This window comes from Polyodon spathula, chromosome 15, assembly GCF_017654505.1.
Source record: "Polyodon spathula isolate WHYD16114869_AA chromosome 15, ASM1765450v1, whole genome shotgun sequence".
Lineage (NCBI taxonomy): Eukaryota > Metazoa > Chordata > Actinopteri > Acipenseriformes > Polyodontidae > Polyodon > Polyodon spathula.
In genome coordinates, this window is record NC_054548.1 from 25,298,997 (window position 1) to 25,321,998 (window position 23,002).

The 23,002-nt window shown below is 38.5% G+C and overlaps 1 protein-coding gene across 2 annotated transcripts in view; it reads left to right on the forward strand.

The window, feature by feature from the left end:
• LOC121327978 (transmembrane protein 255B-like) overlaps nucleotides 1-23,002 on the forward strand; it is a 44,519-nt gene that overhangs the window by 13,776 nt on the left and 7,741 nt on the right. The window contains exons 4-5 of one of the 2 annotated variants that reach the window (XM_041272373.1): nucleotides 10,334-10,423; nucleotides 20,152-20,232. In XM_041272373.1, the coding sequence (XP_041128307.1) occupies nucleotides 10,334-10,423; nucleotides 20,152-20,232 (171 nt within the window). The remainder of the gene's footprint in view (nucleotides 1-10,333; nucleotides 10,424-20,151; nucleotides 20,233-23,002) is intronic. The other variant, XM_041272374.1, reaches the window with a different exon arrangement.

Below are 23,002 nucleotides of genomic sequence, written 5' to 3' on the forward strand. Positions count from 1 at the left end.
ATACATACTAGTTTTAATGTAACATGCATAAAATACTGTATATCTTCCAAAAATATAAAGATACAAGGAAGAATGTATGATTGCCAACACAAAAGCAATATAATCAAAAAACATATTCCAACATTTTTTAAAGCAATTTAACATTCCCTCTATTCTGTTGTAATAGTCATTGTTTTATCAGGTATGATGACATAAAATGTGTCTATTCTTCAAATGATGGAGCAGTTTCCAGTATTTTAGGAGAGGCATAGAGTATATTTTGTTATTTTATTGGAATGTAATTTTTTTTGTTATATACTGGCATTGTTCTCAGCTTTGATCTCTTGCTTGGGATATTTCCTATATAGAACAGCCATATAATGACACATTTATTAGACTTTTGTTCCAGTCCCCCAGCGAGCGACTTAATCACTGTACAAAAGGGTCTGATTTCAGTGATAGAAAGACGGCTTTCATTGCATAGCAGATTGATCCACTCCTGGATTTACTATGAGTTTAGTAAGACACACCTGAGGTTGTTACCTATACACTGGCTAATCAAGCCCCTCTGCTTGTAGGTTCTCTTTCTCTGAGAAACACACACGAAATGCAGACGACTCCTAGCTTGCTGCAGTGCAGCATCTTTGGTTTCTTTATCTGAATGTAAAACAGATTTTTACACATTCTTTTGTATTTACTTGTGTTGAACTTAAGTTCATAATGTCCACCTTGAAGCGCAGCCATAGCACCCTTCTTCTCTAACCAAGCTCAAAAAACTCACAGACAGCTCACATCGGAGACTGAGAGCAAAGCTGGGTAACTCAAAGGCTCACGTGACGCTTCTTAAAGTGACAGTGCTCAATTTCTAACAACTGAGATGATACAGAAAGTAAATAAATAGAATAGAAATAACATCTCTGTACTCGACAGATATGTTAACTGTGTTAATAATGTTCTGCTTGGTTTTTGCTATGAACGGTACAGGCTCTGAAAGGCTACTTGTGTGCAAGCAGTATGTGATGAAACTAATCATGATGACGCTTTTAAAAAAACAGAATGTGTGATTGTGAACTCAGCTGGAATGAGAATGCATCGTCTCAGATTCTTAATTGACCACAGCTCTTTACTCATTTACAGCGATATCCCTCATTTCTGAAGTACCCACAGCCTTGTAACTCTATCTGGTTTTGAAACTGGCAGGTAGTTCATTATTGAAGCACAAATGGAATTTGGGATGAGCTTGGTTCATGAACTGCTTCTCTCAGCTGTATTACTGGATTTGTGTACTTTGTGGTTTTAGTATAATTTAGCTTGCATTCTGAAGGTTTTAACATGGTAGAAAGACAAGAAAATGATACTAGCTAATTCCCACTATATTAAAGAGATGCTGGGTATCTCTGAGTTATGTTTCCTGGTGTATTCTTCTTGTTATTTAGAGTCACTTTGTATATAATTTAATGTTTCAGTAGGCAACCTTTTAAAAAGTAGGAAGTTTAAAGCTTCAATGTGGCCTCAGTAGCCCTGTCAGAACATGGCTAATCTCAGAGTACATATGGTATACCAGGGTGTAACCATAAACCTGCCCCCCTGCAACACTCTGGGTATTGGCTCAAAGCTGTATTTAGATTATTTATTTATTTATTTATTTATTTATTTATTTATTTATTTAGAAACACATCATGAAAAAATTGAATTCAAACAAAAAGAAGAATACATTAGTGAAGATAACACAGAAATGTCCCTTGTAAAAGTTTACCACAATATTTTTTGCAGTTGTCAGGCTTATGGTACACTTGTATAAGGGTTTATAACCATACCAAGTTGTTCTTCAACAACCTAAAACAGAAAATCGTAACTCAAGAAAGATTCCTATTCAGAATTAAGTTAAGCTGTGTTGTTAGCATCTGTGTCAGCTGCAAACCAAGTGTTATCTCCAGTAAAGTATTATTATTAAAACTATTGGAAGGAATTAAAAGGCGCACATTATTTCAGTGGATACCTGGAGAGAATGCATTGCTTTCTGTTAAAAACAGCCATGCCAAGCCATACAGAAAAATGTCTCATCCTCAAAAGCATAATATACAAAAAGTGTGTGAGGTGGGAGTGCACATAATAGGGTCCCACCTGATTGACTCATAGGGCCTCATTCACTAAACAGTGGTAACGTGTTTTGCACGCTGTAAGCCCCTTAACTGTATGCTTGTACACCTTCTGTATTCACTAACCAGTGGCAGGCAACCTAATGCGTGGAAAAAAGCATGCAGACAAAGAACTGCATTCGAGTCATTTAAATATAATTAATAATGTAAATGTGTGGAAATGTTTGCAAATCACCAGTGCTTTGCTGACTTTTGATTAATATTACAAAATAAATCAGAGGGAGATCAAGTTGAACAAACAAATATTTATTTGATTTGCAGAGTTAAACATAAATATTCCATTAACAATGACTGTCTCTGCTTTGACTGTCTCGCAGGACGCTCTGATTTGGGACGAGACCCCCGCCCTCCTCCTACTGAGCGCATTTATTTAGTTTTTAATGTTTCATTGAAGTTAATGTTCTCGCTGATTCAGCACCAAAAAGCCTTTCATAATTCCCCACCACTTTTTCTGCTAATTCATTTATACATTTAACTCCTGGTCTATAATCTTTAGATTCCTCACTCAGCCTTCCTTGGTCGCTTCATTGTGACAAACTCAAAGCCGTACTTTTCTTTTGAGCGCCCTTATATATATATATATATATATATATATATATATATATATATATATATATATATATATATATATATATATATATATATATATATATATATATATATATATATATATACATACAGCTCTGGAAAAAATTGAGACCACTGCAAAATTATCAGTTTCTCTGGTTTTACTATTTATAGGTATGTGTTTGGGTAAAATGAACATTTTTGTTTTATTCTATAAACTACTGACAACATTTCTCCCAAATTCCAAATAAAAATATTGTCATTTAGAGCATTTATTTGCAGAAAATGACAACTGGTCAAAATAACAAAAAAGATGCAGTGTTGTCAGACCTCGAATAATGCAAAGAAAATAAGTTCAGATTCATTTTTAAACAACACAATACTAATGTTTTAACTTAGGAAGAGTTCAGAAATCAATATTTGGTGGAATAACCCTGATTTTCAAGCACAGCTTTCATGCGTCTTGGCATGCTCTCCACCAGTCTTTCACATTGATGTTGGGTGACTTTATGCCACTCCTGGCGCAAAAATTCAAGCAGCTCGGCTTTGTTTGATGGCTTGTGACCATCCATCTTCCTCTTGATCACATTCCAGAGGTTTTCAATGGGGTTCAGGTCTGGAGATTGGGCTGGCCATGACAGGGTCTTGATCTGGTGGTCCTCCATCCACACCTTGATTGACCTGGCTGTGTGGCATGGAGCATTGTCCTGCTGGAAAAACCAATCCTCAGAGTTGGGGAACATTGTCAGAGCAGAAGGAAGCAAGTTTTCTTCCAGGACAACCTTGTACTTCGCTTGATTCATGCGCCCTTCACAAAGACAAATCTGCCCGATTCCAGCCTTGCTGAAGCACCCCCAGATGAGTCCAATTTTCAGCTTTGCCCAACACCTGGTCGTCTAATGGTTAGACGGAGACCTGGAGAGGCCTACAAGCCACAGTGTCTCGCACCCACTGTGAAATGTGGTGGAGGATCGGTGATGATCTGGGGGTGCTTCAGCAAGGCTGGAATCGGGCAGCTTTGGCATGAATCAAGCCAAGTATTATATATATATATATATATATATATATATATATATATATATATATATATATATATACATATACACACACACACAATAATACTGCACACTGCGCACTGAATTCTGCATGTTGTGGCAACTTGCAAGTGAATCATTTATCTCGCTTTATTTGTGCTTATAATTAGCTTAGTGAATAGAGTTACTGCTGGTTTATTTTTACATGCAGTGTGGCTTCCCCCTGCCACATGGTAATTCTGGTCATTCACCACCGTTTAGTTTAGTCTTTTCCTTTGGGTAGCACAGAACTCGATGAAGGATGAAATCCTATAAAACTGGAAGTGATTTATATAGTGTTGTGAAAATAGCACCACCCGAATCAAAGTGCTCATGTAGTTTTTAAGGATGTGACTTGGCCTATAATCAACACCCAAATTAAACCCCAAACCTGCATACATTTCTTAAACCCTTTAAAACATTTACCCGTTGTTTGCCGATAACTGAGACAAAATCTTCAACAAAACAATGTGGTGTGTAATTGTTTAACAGCCACACCATTTCCAGTATTACGTTTTATTACACAAGGAGTTCAGTCAATGCAGTGAATCTGCTGACATCACAACAATTGCTGTTTATAGACAGGTTGCTGTGGTAAATAAATACATTTACTGGTTTTACAAGTGACTGTGATTCATGGCAATTTCTCTGAGTTAATGTTTTTGACATTCAAGCACTCTGCAGTCCTTCTTTTAAATGGGATTCAAATGATTCACAGCTGCTTTATTTGAAACCAAACACTGGTAGTTATTACACAGACAACAAGGAAGCATGCAGGCATGTTTGTTTTTAATCAGTTGACTTTCTTTTAATATGTCTAAGTTAGGTCAGTGGTTAGCTGATGATTTGTTAAGCAACAACCTTAAGTACTAATGGTCCTTGTAGTGCTAGGTAGAATGGGAAGGTCTCCTTCTCGGAAGGCAGGTTGTGTACTGCATTGCTGGCAACCTATTTTCCATTGTCAATGGAGACTGTTCCCTACAGAATTTTTTAAAAAAGATATCCTACAGATACAGTTATAATTTCAGTGTTTACTACTGAGACCGAAGAAACAACAAAATAGAGAACTGCCTGTTCAAGTTACAGAACTAGAAATGCAAATCATTTCTAGTTCATTTAAGATTTTTCTAATATAGTTTATTTTGTTTTTTTAGGTGAAATTTACACATTGGAATAATGTGCAATGCCCGTTATTTTTGGCGTACTTTGAAAATAAGCGATAAATGTATTTGCAACAAATGTTAAGCAGTGATCCTGATGTGCTAGCACACTGGTACTGATGAGGAATCACAGTATTGCAATGGATTACATGTGTGTATTGCATCACAGCACTGTAAGACCATTGGTGTCAGTAAGAACATGTGTCATTAGTTTCTGTGTGTGGCCGGGCAGCTCTGCCTGTGTAAAGTGTGTGTGTGGGAATGTTAGGTTGGCAGGGATGGGGTTAAATCTGTCTCTTCCAGCAATCATAGGTATGGCCATTCCCAAGTTTAAAGGTCACGCTAACTCTTTTGCATTGAGACCACACAGGAACCCATTTTACATGACCTCCAAATAAACATAAGTCAAAGTTAACAAGCTCACTGCAACTGTAAGAAGAAAACACTTTAGTCTGATAACATGGTTCATTTTACAATTAGCCTCAGATTATATTAGTGAGAAATGTATACTGAGTAGAGACAAACATGGTTGCTGTAGCAGTGTCTCAATTATTGAACACCCCATTACGTACACAACTGACCTTCAGAGAAGATGAACTGACTGGTACCACCGCAGGATCAATGTAATGTTTTAATTGTTTTAGCTCCACAGGCTATTAATCAGGTACTCTTGAATGGTTCCCATGGCAACAGATGCAGGGCCTGTGTACTGTGCCCCCTGATAGTAGAGGGCCTTCGGGTCTGTTTAGTGATTAAGAACCATTCTCTTCCTTTATTAACTTGTTGTCTTTAAATTGTACACTATTCCAAGCCTAAAGGCTTATTACTGGAATCATACTTATAAAAAGCAGAAAGATTAACTGAAGCTAAACTCTATAGGCCTTAAATAAAACACGTAACAAAACAAAACAATCATGGACACCCACTGATGGTTAGCTTCATATCATACATGCAAACAGTAAGATAAAACTGCTTTTTCACAATGAATTTCTTCATCCTCCCCACCAAGATTTCCAGTTGTTACTGTCTTTTGGTCTAACTTATTCATCACAATTAGGCTGTTCACACTGGGTCTGTTTGGGTTTGGTCCGCACTCGGTACAGTTCGGTCTGGCCATTCTCACTTGCAAATCCAGCAGGTCGAACATTCCCTCCCCAACCCAGAAAAGCCAGCAAACATTTGAAATGCAGTTTACACTCAGAGCAATGTTCACAAATGAAATCTCTTTGTTAACCATGTTAAATCCTTGTGAATAATTCCAAATTGCCTGCAAACATACATATACTGTAATTAGCTCTGTATAACATGCACACTATTTTAAGAGCATCCTCGAATGGCTAATATGGGTACCATGTTATGTACACAATGCACTGAATTCTCTGGTTATTATGGTGTTGTATACAAGAACAGCATGTTATGCAGCTAAGGCTGTTCAGTCATGTGTGTTTATATACACATGTAAGAAGTGCAAGTTATATATTCTGTTAATTACTGTAATACATTTTACCTAACATGATTGCTGAAGTGTTTATTACATTTCACATTGTGAAAAATGTGGAATTTTGTATGTTCTTGGAATATTCTCTCCACAAATGTAAACCATTGGGGCCCTAAATAAAAATGATCATAAATTAAAGAAGAGAGGGGTTGTGTGTGCATAAGGTATTGAACAAACACTTAATGGCAAATGTAGTGCTTGACCCCGATCAAAATATTTTCTGAGTAGCTCCAAGTACATGCAGTATACAGTCAAGTGTATTTCCAGCTTCTATTCCCTTGCCTAGCTTAACACCTTGTTTTGGATTGATTGGGGAGAAAGCTTGCTGCTGGATCAATGTGTCTAAATTCAAAACAGCAACAGGATTTTGTTTTCTTTCTTCCCTCATTTAAATTTTTTCAAACAGTTCTGTATCCTCAAGACTTTACAGGATGAAAGAAGAAATATTTGTCTGTACAATAGATGTCTATGCTGTGATATGCTGTTGTACAATATAACACTGTGTAACAAATTTTTTTTTTTTTTTTTTTGTTCCTGGGTAGTAAGTGTTATTTCCTAATTGCTTATGCCTCAAAAGTATAGAAAATGGCTATTATTCCCCACAAACTTTGCTTTTGTGACCAGGACAGTGATATTTCAAAATATCACTATTTCCAATGGGAAAATGGGCAAATGTGTGTCTTTTCATTCACATAGTCAGAAAAAAACAACATAGGAATCCAAATTAACATGTATTTATACTAAAGTAATACAAAGATTACTACAAAAGATTTAGAAGTGAGTAGTTTTTCGAGATTTACAAGCATTGGAAATAGTGATATTTTGAAATATCACTGTCCTGGTCACAAAAGCAAAGTTTGTGGGGAATAATAGCCATTTTCTATACTTTTGAGGCATAAGCAATTAGGAAATAACACTTACTACCCAGGAACAAAAATTCTGTTACATAGTGTAATTACATTTAATTTCAAACAATGCAACACTAGTTGTTCTGGGTCACTTGTCATGGGCTCCACAAAGAACTGGTCAAAGACCACCAGGACACATCACTTCTTTCTGCCTCAGACCTGCTTTTTTTGCATACAGAACTCAATTGGAAATACACCTGGGCTAGTTTAAGTAAATAGTGTCAAAACATCTGCACATTTAACACCAGATAAAAAAAACATTTGCCATCAGGATGTGTTTTACAGAGGCCCAAACAACAACCAGATCAAGGTGATTCTTGATCTCAGCTGACTTCATCTTTAATTCAGCTGGTGACCTGAAAGTAAAAAGCTGTCCGGATATGTTTTTTCCCCACCTAGACTTAAATTACTGTTTTACTGTGTGTGAAACTTTGTACCCGCTTTTGTGCCAAGACTACCCAGAAATAAAATAAAATAACATTTTCTCAAAGGCAGTTATATATTATATAATATCCATAAATCGAATTGTCATTGTATTTGCCAGTTCTCCGTTTCTATGAAAATGCCTCTTCTTTCTATCCTTATTACAATTTGTTGTGTTTTGGTTCCTTTTCAAGCAGTGTTCGAAGTACACTTTGCCTCATTAGATTCCACGGTACTGTCAATTATGTCTTAAATATTTTTGCATTCTTTGTAATGGAATGCTGGTACAATTCACCTCAATGACTTTTGAAAAAGCATGAATTAATAATTAAAGCACAGTGTTAGAAGGGGAACTCAGAAACTGTAATTGGAATGAGTGTTTGTCATTACTTCAATAGTGCTTTAGGGAATGAACTCGTTCTTCAGTTCAGGACATCAATAAGTTAGCCAGGCGTGAAATCCAAACAGCAGATAGAGGTCACTTATTATTATATCAGCTTTCCAGTCATCATTTCCAAGTGATCAGTTTAATAAGATGTAATCCTCTGAGTTTGGTAATATGCTCATAAATTGTATTATTTAACAGCTACACAGTACCAGTTTCCATTATTCTTTGGTTTCATTCAAGTGGCTGACTATAGCTGGGATTATCAATGTAAAACCTGTTCTCTGCCTTCATTGCATATTGCATTGATACGCTTAACACTAGAAGCCCCGCAGCGGTCATTTTGGCGGTTTTTGGTTTTAAAATGTAATCTTCTCCAGTCGTGTAACACATATGGGGCTTGTGTGTTCGTGTACCTTTCTGTCTGTATGTATTAAATATTCTCACAAAGCATGAAACATGGGAGTGCAGAAATAAAGGAGATATATTATAAAATGCCTAAAAGCCTCGGGAGCAGATGGCCACAGAAAACATTTTGATTATACAGAACGGTATTCTAATTTATTATTTTTATTTACCAGTTAGCAATGTGTTTACCTGTAATTAGATTAGTCTCTGCCTGAGTGAATGACTGACAGTCTGTTGTTTTTCAATCAGCCTTTTCAAATGCTTGCGCCTGCTTGCTAGGTGTGCTTTTTTGGTCAGTCAATTGGCATCAGGACTAGTAAAAAAAAAATACCAGAGACCATGGAGTTTTACAATGCAACAAAATATGGAGTTGATATTTTGGCTCAGATGGCACGGAAGTATTCCGTGAAAGCTGGCTCCCGACTGTGGCCTGTAACTGTTCAGGTGTTTTACAATGTTTGGACCTAGCAGCCATCAACTCCTGTGTACTTTACAAAGAATGCACAGAGAAGAATTTACCAAGGAGAGAAAATATTTTACAGTTAGCACAGGAACTTCGCAAGAAGCATTTGGAACACAGGGAGACTGCCAAGCATGTACCCTCAGCTGAAGCTGGCAACCCTGCTGGGAGCTACAAGAGATGCCAATGCCAAGTTGGCAAGTGCAATAAAAATAAAACTTCAGACAGCATGTGTGGAGAAGCACATTAGCTGTGTTGATTGCGAACAGCCTTAGACTCAAGGTAAAGGAATACCTTTATAAAAAAAAAAAAAAAAAAAAAAAAAAAAATGAATTACTTTTATTGAAGCTCACGACGACACACGAGACTGTTTTTCAAAAGAAGCTTCAAAATAATAGTTATAACAAGTCAACAAAAAACAGCGTTGACTATTTTTTCATAAAAGAAACCTTTTTCAATTGTGGAAAATTAAAAATGTCAATTGCTAGAAATATGTTTTATACATATCTTGGCTAAAATAAGTCTCAGATAAACATAAATATTTATAATAAAACTGATTTTTAAATACAATGTTCATATATAATATATATAGATATATATATATATATATATATATATATATAATTTAATATTTTGGTTGTTCAGATGTTTTTGTAATGTACTCAATAAAGAAAATTACATCCAACTGTTTCTCCTTTCGTTATAATATGTACAGTGTTTTGAATACAGCCGTCAGAAAGACTGCTGCAGGGCTTCTATGAGTATCTCTCCGGGTCTTCTAGTGTTAAAGCCTGCCATGCAATTGAACCCATTGTACTGCAGTTAATGATGTCTTTCTTTCAGACTGCTGCTGCTCTGTGGTTGAGCTGATGAGCTTCTGCCTCGCCAGGATGAGCCACAGCTGTATTTTTAGGGAAACTCTCTAGATTGCTTCTGCTAGTAATTTTTAGGGTTAATCCTGGGACAGGTGGTTAATGCAACCCAAGGAGATTTCCCTGGTGCTGGAAGATGCTCTTTAAAAAATCCAGCTGTGATTTCTGCTGGTGTGTATGTTCATCAGATGCAATTGTTTGCCATTAATACATAGGCCCAAATCACAGTGAAAGCATCATATGTGGCAGCTGTTTAAACTCATCCAACGAGGGTCACAGCCAAGCACTAAGCAGCATATTGCTCTATTGCCATGTATGTATCCAGTGTTCAGCATCAGGACTGTATATTCACATTTACTTAGCATTTTAATAATACTATAAATTATTGATGGGATCGAGTGTCCAGGGAGAGTGAGTGACAATGTCTTTATCTCGTTGCAGCTGGTGGCCTCGATAATTTTCATCAGCATAGGAGTGATTGCCGCGTTCTTCTGTGCTATTGTGGATGGGGTCATTGCAGCAGAATTTATTGTGAGTATCCCTGAGGGGAGGAGCCTGTGCTTCCTGTCATTCTTTATTGTGAGTATCTCTGAGGGGAGGAGCCTGTGTCTTGTCATTCTTTATTGTGAGTATCCCTGAGGGGAGGAGCCTGTGTCTTGTGTCATTCTTTATTGTGAGTATCCCTGAGGGGAGGAGCCTGTGTCTCATGTCATTCTTTATTGTGAGTATCCCTGAGGGGAGGAGCCTGTGTCTAGTGTCATTCTTTGTTGTGAGTATCCCTGAGGGGAGGAGCCAGTGTCTCGTGTCATTCTTTATTGTGAGTATCCCTGAGGGGAGGAGCCTGTGTCTCGTGTCATTCTTTATTGTGAGTATCCCTGAGGGGAGGAGCCAGTGTCTCGTGTCATTCTTTGTTGTGAGTATCCCTGAGGGGAGGAGCCTGTGTCTCGTGTCATTCTTTATTGTGAGTATCCCTGAGGGGAGGAGCCTGTGCCTCGTGTCCTTCTTTATTGAGAGTATCCCTGATGGGAGGAGCCTGTGCCTCCTGTCATTCTTTATTGTGAGTATCTCTGAGGGGAGGAGCCTGTGTCTCGTGTCATTCTTTGTTGTGAGTATCCCTGAGGGGAGGATCCTGTGTCTCGTGTCATTCTTTATTGTGAGTATCCCTGAGGGGAGGAGCCTGTGTCTCGTGTCATTCTTTATTGTGAGTGTCTCTGAGGGGAGGAGCCTGTGCCTCGTGTCATTCTTTGTTGAAATCCTTTCTTAATTAATGAAGAGGTTACATTGCTTGTCAATTCTTCTTCTTCTTTGCTGTATATAGTCATTTAATTTAACTAGTATCTATGCAGTTTAGAAGGTTTTTTTTTTTTTTTTTTTTTACATATTTAAGGTTTTATGTATTAAGCCCTCATATCCATTCTGTATTACAATTTATGTTTTGCCTCCTAAGCACTAGTGACTGTGTTATGTGTAACCTCCTAAATTAGTATTAGGGGTTTTTACTTATTAGGCTCACAATTTAGAATCTCAAATTGTCATTTTCACAATTTTGTCTTAAAGGAAAAACACCAACAATCTTAAAATGCATAATATCCAACTTATGACTCCTTACAAGCCCTTATATATGTGTATTTCTCTTTTATGGGGGGTACTTTTCCTGCGCTAATGATGATATGGAATAAATAGCTTTGAGAATCTAGTCAAAAGTGACTTAGTGGCAAGCTTGTCCCAAAGGGGAGGAAGCGCCTGCTCCTCCAATTAAAAGTACTGTTCCATTGGGGAATGTAAACAAGTGAAATTAAGAATGGGAAAGTGTTAGTGATATCCAGCCAACAACTTGAACTGGACATTCAGCCTTACAGAGTCTCAGTAGCAGCAAGGATGTATTTAAAAATTCCTGAAACACAACCTTGTATCAATTCACTTGCATTAATAAGTAGTAATTATTCATTGACCCAAACGGAAAGAAAATAGTCAATTGGAGTACTTGTTGTACACTAGCTCAGTCTCAGTACCAACTTGTTATATTGTTTTTTTAAAGGAAGAAAAAACCCTCATGTTCAGATTTTACTGTGAGCCCATCTTTGGGGCTGTGTAGGTGTTGTTTACGAGAGGAGCAACTTCGAAGCTTCTAAAACAACACAGATCCTTGCCTCATTAAAAAGTAACCGGGATACATCAGTAGAAAGAAAGCATGCTATTAAAAAAGGTTTCAGCCAATGTTGTTCAATAACATCTTTTGTTGTCTCTTTTAGCTTTGTAATCCACCATCCTTGTTCTCAGTTTCTCATCTTCCAGATTCGTGGTGTGCTAATGCAGTAGAGCCTAATCACAGTGAAGGGGATATTTCTTTCAGTGGGGCTCTTAACCAGTGAGTAAGTGTCCGGTAGTGCTCCATCCTCATTGGCTGGTGCAATGTTCCATTAGGTTTATAATTTACAATATTAATGACCTCACTATATTAAAAGAAATCCCACTTAGACCAAGGCCACTTCCCCAGCAGACAGTAAACAGGAAGTGTGTAGTTCTATCAGTCACTTGGCCTAAACAAACTATAATATAATGTACATTTTACAATTGCAGCAAAAATCCGTCTTCCTTATTAGATCAAGTTTAGCTTTGACAGCATCATTAAGGATCTTATTTCACAAACAGTGGCACCAGTAAACAAAATAACCTTTTACATACATTCTCTTTAGCTGATGTTTTCAAGGTAAAACTTAACTCAACATCCAATTGTTTCCATTCTTATAGTCTGCATGCAACTCTTCAGAGATGGGTTTAAGACCGTGGCTACACATTGCTTCCTTTCTCTCTCAACCCAAACAAAGGGAGCATGCATTCATAGTTTTTCTCTTTGTTAGCTCAAACATGCATTATTGAGTATCTTTTTTCAGAAATGTAATAGAAAGAGGCCCCTTTAAGAACCCACCCTACAAGATGGTGTATGGCAGGTTCTTAAAGGGTCTTAAGACAGAGCCCTATTGTAAGATGAATTGTGCGTGGTCACAGCACCGATTGGGATAAAGCAATAGATCTGTGGCACGGAACCTGCAATACATTGCCGCCAGCATCATACCCACTTTATATCAATACAATATATTATACTCTCCAACTATATCTGAACCGTATTCAATGCCAGTATAATTAATTTGTAAATATTTCTCATGTGAGAAGTCTCATGAATCATTCAAAAAGAGTTAAGAGTTCTCTCCTTCTCCCATCCCAACAGGAGTCCCATTGAATCCAAAGTTCAGGGATCAATCACCCTTTATCCACAATAATGCACAAATAAATATGGTAAGACTATGGAACTAATGCTTGTCTATTCATAAAGCCTGTCAATACTTTCCTGTCAATACTTTCTATAATCAAAGCTATTTGTTAAACTAGGCCAGTGCATCCTGAAACAACTCGTTGTAGTTGTGTAGAAACTGGACTGGCCACTGGGACTTTAACACAATGGTACTGATGTGACATCATGGCACTGCAATGGCTTCTCACCGGTGTTTATTGCTTTATTTTGTGGTTAATTGAAAATGTTACTATTATGGCACCCTTCTACTAATGCATCATACAGTACCCTTATGCTACCATTGCCCCCTTGTACAGAACCATTGTCTGCAGTCATACCTCCTCGCTACAGGGGTGCTGCCTACTCTGTGGATGTTAAAGATCCCCTTGACATCTCTTGAAGAGCAGCAGGAATGGTGTCCTGGATATAGCTCAATATAACCCAATCACAGTCAATATAATTCTGGCATGGATAAATTCCTCTGGTAGCTAATTCGCGAATGATGCTTCCATTCCTTAATCACTGTAAACAGGGGCATCTCGGTGGACCCATTCTTCTTAAATAAATGAAAAAGAATAGCTCCTTCATTGAAGATCATTCAGTAAAGGTATCTTGCACAAATCTGGTCCTCAATGTGCGGTGCCCTCCAAGTTTTAGGGGTGTCAATTAAATAATTAACTGGCAAATTAAATTGGTTCAATTCATTAATATAGCGTACAGATGGAGAAAATTGTGTACCACTGGTACAGTGTATATCTTTTGCTGAAAGAGGGCATATGAATATTATTCTGCAGAAACCCCCAATGTCAATGGAATGACCCATTTACTGTACATTAGACTCTATTGCCAGAATGTGTACCCCAGTGATGAAGAGAGCCTGGGATTGCCCTACCAGTTAGGTGAATGGCGCTACAGCAGTGTGAAAAGTCTTGTAAAGGTTGCTGATCCCTGAGGGATGTTTCAGGTGGGTCTAAAAGCTGTTTTGACATTTAGGTCTTAATTTATAGCTGTAAAAATGTCTGTGGTTAGGTGGGAAGACATGTATTTGGGAGCTTTGTTCTGGAGGCATCTGAAAATAAAGGACAACCATTATCAGAAAAATGCTTTTAGGAGAAACCTAACTGAACTGCTTTATTGTTTTTTTGTTTTGTTTTTTTCGTCAAAAGAATGGAAGAAACGGTCAGGAGTATTGTAAACTAACAGTGTCAGCAGTCACTATATCTTTGGGCTTGTATAACTTGCTGTCAGACGATCAAAAGTAACTTTGAAATGCTGGTGTTTCTAGCCAGATGTACACACATTGATTTTCGTTCATTTCATTTTTAACAACCCATGTGGTAAACAAGTTGCAGTTATTTGATATGGGATCACAGTAAAAAGGACGAATTGGGGGATACATTAAGTGAGAGTGCTGGACAGTAAGGTTGTCTGCTAATGAAATGGCTGAACCCCCACCAAGCCTCTGCTCCTTTTAACCTTTTCAGTAAAATAAATTCTATGACAGGCTACTGTAACTTTTATTTTTCCTAAGAGGTTGACTCCAGTAGCTGTCGTTATCCTTGATAAATTCGATCAAGCGAGTGCATTAGCACCATTTAAACTACACTCCTCAGTTTTCACACCATAGCTGACAAGGGCTTCGCGCTTTGTTTAACCTCCATCTGAAGGACAGGTTCAAATTAAAGTGTTTAAGCCTTTATATTCTCTTTCCATGCAGGTGTAGTATTTTATTGGCATAGAAGGCATTGCTATCCTGCCATGCTGCTTTTTCCAGTAAGTACCAGGCTTAGTGACCTTATCTAATAAAGAAAAGCTCTTGGCAGGAACTGGGGAATTATTATTGAAGATTTTTCTGCCTAAAATGTGTTTCAATAAAAAGTCTGTGATTCTTTGAGGGAATAGACTGTATACTGTATTTATATATTTTTATTGATGTCGTTTTATTATATTATATTCTGCAGGAACAGTGGTAGTTTTATCAAGATTTATTGAGTTTAATTAACATTGCTGTGAACACAGAAGGCAGTAAGTGTTCCTTTGTTTAACTGCTGCATCAGTTGACGTATAACAGAATCTCAGTCCTGGATAAGCTTCATTACACTGCGCCAGGGTCCCACCACAGTGAACGCGTGGGTAAATGGAAGGTCAGAACTAGCAGAGTGATGGACGAGGTGCATTCATTTAACTGTCTTTGCACTCCTGCACGCTCTGCATTTTCCCTGATTGCCCTGCTGGACTGAGCAGATTTATGGGTCATAGCGTATTATTGGATAAACCCAAAATAGCAAGGAGAATAAAAAGAAAAAAGAAAAATAGCAAAAATGTAAGTGATCCAGTTTTTTTTTCCTTAAAGAGTAAGTAGCGGGGTTCCGAGAAATATAGCGTTACACGTCCCCGCGTGTTGCTACAGCTGTTTAAATAATGCACCTGTAATTTTTCTTTTCATTGTTAACATCTTGACAACTTTTTACATGTCATTTTAAAGTCTGTTTCAAAGATCTTTTCAAAATGGCTGCTCTAGTGCACTGGGGTTTGAGATCTGTCCTCTAAATCACTGCAGAAAGAGCGATAAAAAAAATATAAATAAAGTAAAATTAATAACAAATGCTCTGGCTTTTCTGTTCTGTACCACATCATGGATCGTTATTGCTGTGTTACCTATTTGACAATGTGGGCAATAATCCTTACACTATCAGTGCACTAGAGCGGACATTTTGAAACAGACTTTAAAGTTAGAAGTATAAAAAGTTGTCAGGATGTTAACAATGAAAAGAGAAATTACAGGTGCATTATTTAAACAGTTGTAGCAGCACTTGGGGACGTGTAACGCTGTATTTTTCGGAATCCCACTACTTACTCTTTAAGCTCTGAAAGAGTTGAGTTCATTGGTGGTTTGTGTATTAGTATGTATTTCAAAATTGAATCAGAACCTCCATAAGTCACTTTATATATTATAGTTATGAATAAAGTTACATGTAAAGCTAATTCCTAAATAAAATATTTGGCCAAATATTGTAACATTATTTTAATAATCTGTCAAGATATTTATAAGGCAAGTATTAGGGCTGTACTTGTAATTAAGCAGTAAGTACATGGATGCATTGAGTTTACACGGAGATAGCAGCCTTCCTAATGGAGTCAAGGATGTTTTACCGAAGGGAGACTGTTATCTCCAAGTACACTAGATGCATACTCTAGGTATAGCTATGATATGACAAGTGCAGGAAGAAGGTAAACAGTAATCATGCTTTATGTAGTTAACTACATTTTGTGGAGAGGGGTGGGGATGGGGGGGCTGTTCATTATTTTAAAACCTACAAAATGTTTGGAAATGGTATACCTTCACCCCTCACTAAATGACCTTCTTTAACTTCATTGCATTAGATTATTGTACTGTAATCTCCCTGCAGTTCAGGGGCTCTTACCAGCAGGTGGGATTGTATGATTGGTCTTAAGGAATACCCTCTGTCAGTCGGCTTTGTTTATCCCTAAGCTTCCACTGGCTCTGAAGAGAGCTTGCACTGGCTCTGAAGAGAGCTTGCACTGGCTCTGAAGAGAGCTTGCACTGGCTCTGAAGAGAGCTTGCACTGGCTCTGAAGAGAGCTTCCACTGGCTCTGAAAAGAGCTTCCACTGGCTCTGAAGAGAGCTTGCACTGGCTCTGAAGAGAGCTTGCACTGGCTCTGAAGAGAGCTTGCACTGGCTCTGAAGAGAGCTTGCACTGGCTCTGAAGAGAGCTTCCACTGGCTCTGAAGAGAGCTTCCACTGGCTCTGAAAAGGGCTGCCACTGGCTGTGAAGAGAGTTGCCACTGGCTCTGTTTTGTTTATAGTTTATATTTACCATTACCTGAATGTTTTGCATAAAACTGTACAAATCTATGTGAAAGCTTTTTTTTTTCTTTTTGAAATCACTATGTGACTTTGTGAGATGCTGGAACTGGACCTGCTGATTCTACTGTTGTAACAGTACCCCTGCAACTTGAATGCCAATACCTGTATGACATTCAACCAGTCTTTGCAGTAGCCACTGAAGAAAAGCTTTGTTTGAAGAACACATATGGTCCCCAGTCATTCAGCATTGATATAATGTGAGGTGACAGTTATCTATACAGGGACACTAAGATACTTATCAAAGAAGCTGTCAGGGTGCGATCGAATAAATACCCCACCTCCCAGCACCACAAACCAGCATGTGATTATTTTGTTTAGGCTGGTGGATTTAGGGTCTCAAAGATATAGGACTGTATCTATAAACATTTTTTCTTTAGAAATACAGTACCTCTTTTCCTGATTGTCTACTTCCGTGTTTCATTTAGGTTCGGAGATTTGTGAATGAGGTCTATGGTTTCGTATTGTCTTTGCCGTTGTGTATGCTCAGTCAACACAGAATATGTACTGGGTGCTGTCAATCAGGTGTGAGCCATTGGTGTTGATTGGACATATTCACCATAAAAAATTAAACAAGTGAAGAAACAGCTGCTTGGATTGTGATGATTGCTGCTTTTATTAACGAGTAAGTGGCAGTTCCAAAAGATGTAGCATTATACATCACAATCGATCCTATAGCTTGGAGGTCGCAGGTTTAAATCCAGGCTATGTCATTGCTGACCGTGACCGGGGGTTCCTAGGGGGTGGCTCACAATTGGCCGAGCGCCGCCTGGGTAGGGAGGGCTTAGGTCAGCAGGGGAATCCATGGTTCACCACACACCAGCGACCCCTGCGCCCGATAGGGTGCCTGTGGCTCTGCAGTGGAGCCATCAGATCTGTGTTGTCCTCCGGCGCTATAGGTCTGGTGGCCTCGCTGTGGATCCACACTGCGGAAAATGACGGATTTGCAGGAACACGTTTCAGAGGACGCGTGTTCAGGCCTCCGTTTCCCGACTCGCCAGAGGGTTGCAGCGGTGAACCAGGATACAAATAACAATTGGGCGTTCCAAATCCCGGAGAAAACTGGGGTAAAAAACCATTGGCAACAACTAATTAAAAAAACAAAACAATAGAAAGTAAAATTAGCAATGTGGTAGCAACTGCATTCCCTCTAGGGATTTTATTTAGTTAGCCACAGTGGCTAAAACAACTCAACATTTTTTAGCTACACTGGAAAAACTTAAGCCACGCCAAAGAAGTTTAAAAATAACTGTAAAAGTATTTTATTGTAGGCCTACACAATACAAAAAGTATAACGATTTCAAAGGTTAGTAACCTACTAATACAACTAAACACCTGCTCTTTCCATTGCTTTCCTTCTCTTTTCAGTTTCCAATGCAACCCTAATGACACACACAACGTACTGTTACTGGTAGAATAGGTACTGTACTTGTCTGCCCTTTACAAGTTCAGGGCTAAAACAATAACAATTGTACTACAGGAATTGTAAAGGCATTTGTTTCTACACATTTGCAGTAGGCTATCTGAATGCTATTATCACTTTGATTTCTTTAATAAATGCTAAATTCACTAGTGTGAAAAAAACCCCAACTGTTGCATAGTCCTTTAGATTACATTATTTGTTTATGTATAACTGCAAGTGTTTTGTCAAAACAAAAGTTATTTTGTTTACTCATTGCATCATATGAAGGGGCTTGTCGTAATATTATTAATACATTTAGCTAATGCCTTTATCCAAGGTGACTTCATACTATAGCTGCCTCCAGCAGCTTATTGTTTGTTTTGATTGTTCTTTCGCTTGGATCCTAAGTTAGCTATCAGGTGTGCTGACTGTCCACCGGTAGTTTATATGGTTAAATAAATATTCACTGACCAACCTAATTAATCCTCCGTTCACCCCCGTCTATGATTAAAAAATGGAGATAGGGACTTACTCTATCTAATATAAAACAATAAGCTGTGTGTTTCATAAAGTTATGCGCTTTATTTTCTGTCTTAAAAATATTTCTGTAATTTTCACTGCTTCAACACCATGATAAAGTTATTTAAACACCTCCTGTACAGTGTTGCTATGGTTATGTTACGTGAGCAAGCTACAGCAATTTCATTGCTTGATCTGGCCACACGCGTAATTCATAGAAATCATGCTGGCTGGTCTGATTTACACCTAGTTTTAATGGTTTCGCCACAAAAAAAAACTTTTGCTCGTGGTGTGTGGCTAGTGGGAACATAGGTCTACCTAAATCGCGATTTTGCGGAAATTGTGAAATTGAGGGGTCACCGCGAAATTCACCTCTTTTAGGGGCCAATGCATAACGGACAAGTAGAGAGAAAAAAAAAAAAAACACCAATCCCCACAAACCCAAGCAGCTGTTTCTTCACTTGTTTCACTTGGATTGGTAAATTAGCCCAATCAGTTAGTAAATTAGCCCCTCATCTGTGGAGAGCTTGATCCGAATAATCAGTTTGTGCAGTACTAGTTGACAGGTGGTTGACCAGCAGCACAGAAAGTTAGAAGGTGCCAGGAAACAACAGCAGCAGCAGCTTAAACTTTCTCAATCTATAAAAATCTGCATACCCTAAAAGTGTCAAACAAGCAAAGAACAAAATCATTTTCCTTCTAAAACTTCTTATTTCTTCTTTGTTTCTCAATTTGTAGCATTACCATGGAATTGTCTTTTTTATACAGGTTTTAAAAGTACAAAATAAAAAAAAATACAAATGTATTTCTGTAATTTTAGGGGCAAGGTTCAGGCAGTTACTCTAGCCTTATAGGCTACCCAATCTCATATATACCAAGTCCGCCTTTCACTAAATGTTCTGCAAGTCTCCCCTGCCTTCCCACCTCCCCTGCTTTGCAACTGTGTCTCCCGTAGGTGAGTGGTCCTCCATCGCCTGCCTTGGTTGAGCTCTGACCCACGTTGGAGGTGGCATCTCAATTGAGGACGGGTCCTGCTGTTCCTGGCGAGATCCTGGGGCAAACAGTCTAATCACCCCACAATGCATTTCACACTCCATCTAGCAATGCTGTGCCTCATTCTTTGAGTTACTATCTCTTACAGTTTTCTTCTTTTTTTCTAGGATAGAAGACCTCTGTCTGAAGGCAGATGCCAGTTTTATTCCAGTGGTTCAGGTTATGCCTATGACAACTATCACACAGAGGTAATTACTGCAGTGGTCTTAATGGGGCAGCCATGGGGCCCGATCTTCGATCTTCGTGCAATCCTCTCGCTAAATTTGTGCCTCGCAAAAATTGTGCTTTGGCACAAAATGAGAGATATTCCAAAACGGCACAATGCAGTTGCGAGACACTGGAATATAGCAGTTTTTTGAGCAATTCACAAATCTGTTTGTGCCTCGCAAAACCGTCTGCGCATTCACTGCCAATATAGCAACTGCACACAACAGCCAAGCGAGAATGCAGAATGATGGACAGTCACCATTAGTAATGGCATTACCCGGACAAGCTGCTATCATTGGTGTCGCCACAGTATGTACCGATATGACAACAGATGATACGGACCATTTAGAAGTGAGTAGTTTTTCGAGATTTACAATTATACTGCATTTACAGTATAATCGTAAATCTCAAAACTACTCACTTCTAAATCTTTTGTAGTCATTTTTGTATTACTTTAGTATAAATACATGTTAATTTGGATTCATATGTTGTTTTTTTCTGACTTTATGTGAACAAAGACACACATTTGCCCGTTTTCCAATTGGAAGTAGTGATATTTTGAAATATCACTGTCCTAGTCACAAAAGCAAAGTTTGTGGGGAATAATAGCTATTTTCTATACTTTTGAGGCATAAGTAATTAGGAAATAACACTTACTACCCAGGAACAAAAATTGTATTACATAGTGTTAGCAATCAAGTCACGGTACAGCTGCATAAAAGCAGCATGTTTTCACGCACTCGGGGTTGTGTGTTCAGTGACTGGAGAACGGGATAGGAGACAGAGGTAATAATTGTGATCATAATAATAGAAATACAATATCTGCTCACCGTGTTTTGTTTAATGTTAGTCCGTTTTGTTTGTCTCTTTGTTTTAGCTGCCAGTGCCGTGTCCTGTTTTTGTCCTGTTTTATTTTGTAATAATAGCAGTGCATCCATTTATCATTTCCTCTCTGTACTGTGTGTTTCTTCTCGTCTGACGTCCCCACTACAGCCGTCTTTGTGACACCAGGTCATCATGCAGCATGTGACATAGATGAGTCAGCATGTCTCGGTCGAGACTATACCTGGACACGACTTGCTCATTGCTGAGCTCCTCATATGTGTGCCGCGGCCGGCACACTCTTTCAGCATATCTTCGCCTATGTCGGGGTTGCTGTGCTGGGTATGCCTTGCATCATTCACATCCACATGTCGACGGACACGCTGCATGCTACCCACGTTTGTCATTGTTGCCTGTTTGTAGTCAGTGCTGCAATGGTAGTGTGCGCGGAGTTAACGCAATCTTTTTACAATTCTTATTCTGTGCGTCACAAACCTGGTTTTGTACTTGGCACATACCTTCGAATATACCAGGATCACGCATATTGTTGGCCACTCCCCCCATATTGCGTGATGCATGCATTTTATTTCTCACAGCGCAGAATGGATTGTGGCCCACAAAAAGACGTTTCGAATGTGGCAACTTGGCACAATTTCGGCACAACGGCCATTTGCGACGCGCATACTCCTCTGCGCGGTGCACAAACCTTTCGAATATCGGGCCCATGGTCTTTATATTAAGCTGGTCAGAAAGAAAGCTTAGAGAGTAATTACTCAGTGATGTTAAGATCACTACAGGGCATATCAAGTGTACAAGTATATTAGTCTTATGTATAAAATCCAAGATGAAGTTGAAAGAGGCTGTTGTCTCCCAGAACACTCAATGTAAACTCTAGTTGTAGTTTTAATTGATAAGTATGTTGGTCTTTCTTTGTTTTATGGTCCTACCTTTTGGCCACTGGCTTCTGTTGGTATGCTGGCAATTGAATCTCTGACGGTTTCAAACTACCATATCGGTTTATTGCAGGATAACATTTGGAATCCCAGTGAAATGAATACACTGTTAAAAAAAAGTAATCTAAAATATATTTATCATCAATGTACAAAGAACTGTAGATATTTCAGGAATGAGAGTGGGCAAGTGTCTATGTGTCAACACCTTGGTAAAGTAAAACTGCTGCTTTTTATTTGGTCTTGTTCCCTGCAGTTATAAATCTCACCCTTGCAAAAAAAAAAAAGGAGACTCGGTGGTCCAGTGGTTAAAGAAAGGGACTTATTCCCAGTTCAATCCCAGCTCAGCCACTGACTGACTGTGTATGACCCTGAACAAGTCACTTAACCTACTTGTGCTCTGTCTTTCGTATAAGATGTAACACCAAGGTCCTATTGTAAGTGATTCAGCAGCAGCACTTGTGGTGCATAGTTCAATCCCTAGTCTCTGTAAGTCGCTTTGAATAAAAGCATCTGCTAAATGACTAATTTAATTAATTAATTAAAAATAAGTTTCCAAGCCAGTGCATTCAAATATTGTTTTTTAGAAAGTACAGGTCGACTGAATCATTTGTTTGAATCGCTTTATAAAGATGCTTTATTGCGCTGAAGCCTTTCTGCTGTGTGTGCACACTTCCCAGACACTGCACACCTGCTGGCTCCCTGCAATTTAATAGAAATGCATTTTTTGATTGCTTCATTACAGGAGGTGTTTGTGGAAACGTCTTCCCCTGGCAAAACAGCAAACTTCGCCAGGAATTACAGCCGATAAAGCAGGGCATCAAATCAGACATCTCTGAAATGTGAAATTGTATTCCAGGCCTCTGATGGAATCTCTTGGCTCAGATAACAAATCTTTGCCATCAGAGCTCATTTTGTGGGAGGCATTGGCTTACAGTTTAACTGGTGGCTTCTCTAGGAATGCACTGAGAAGAGCACA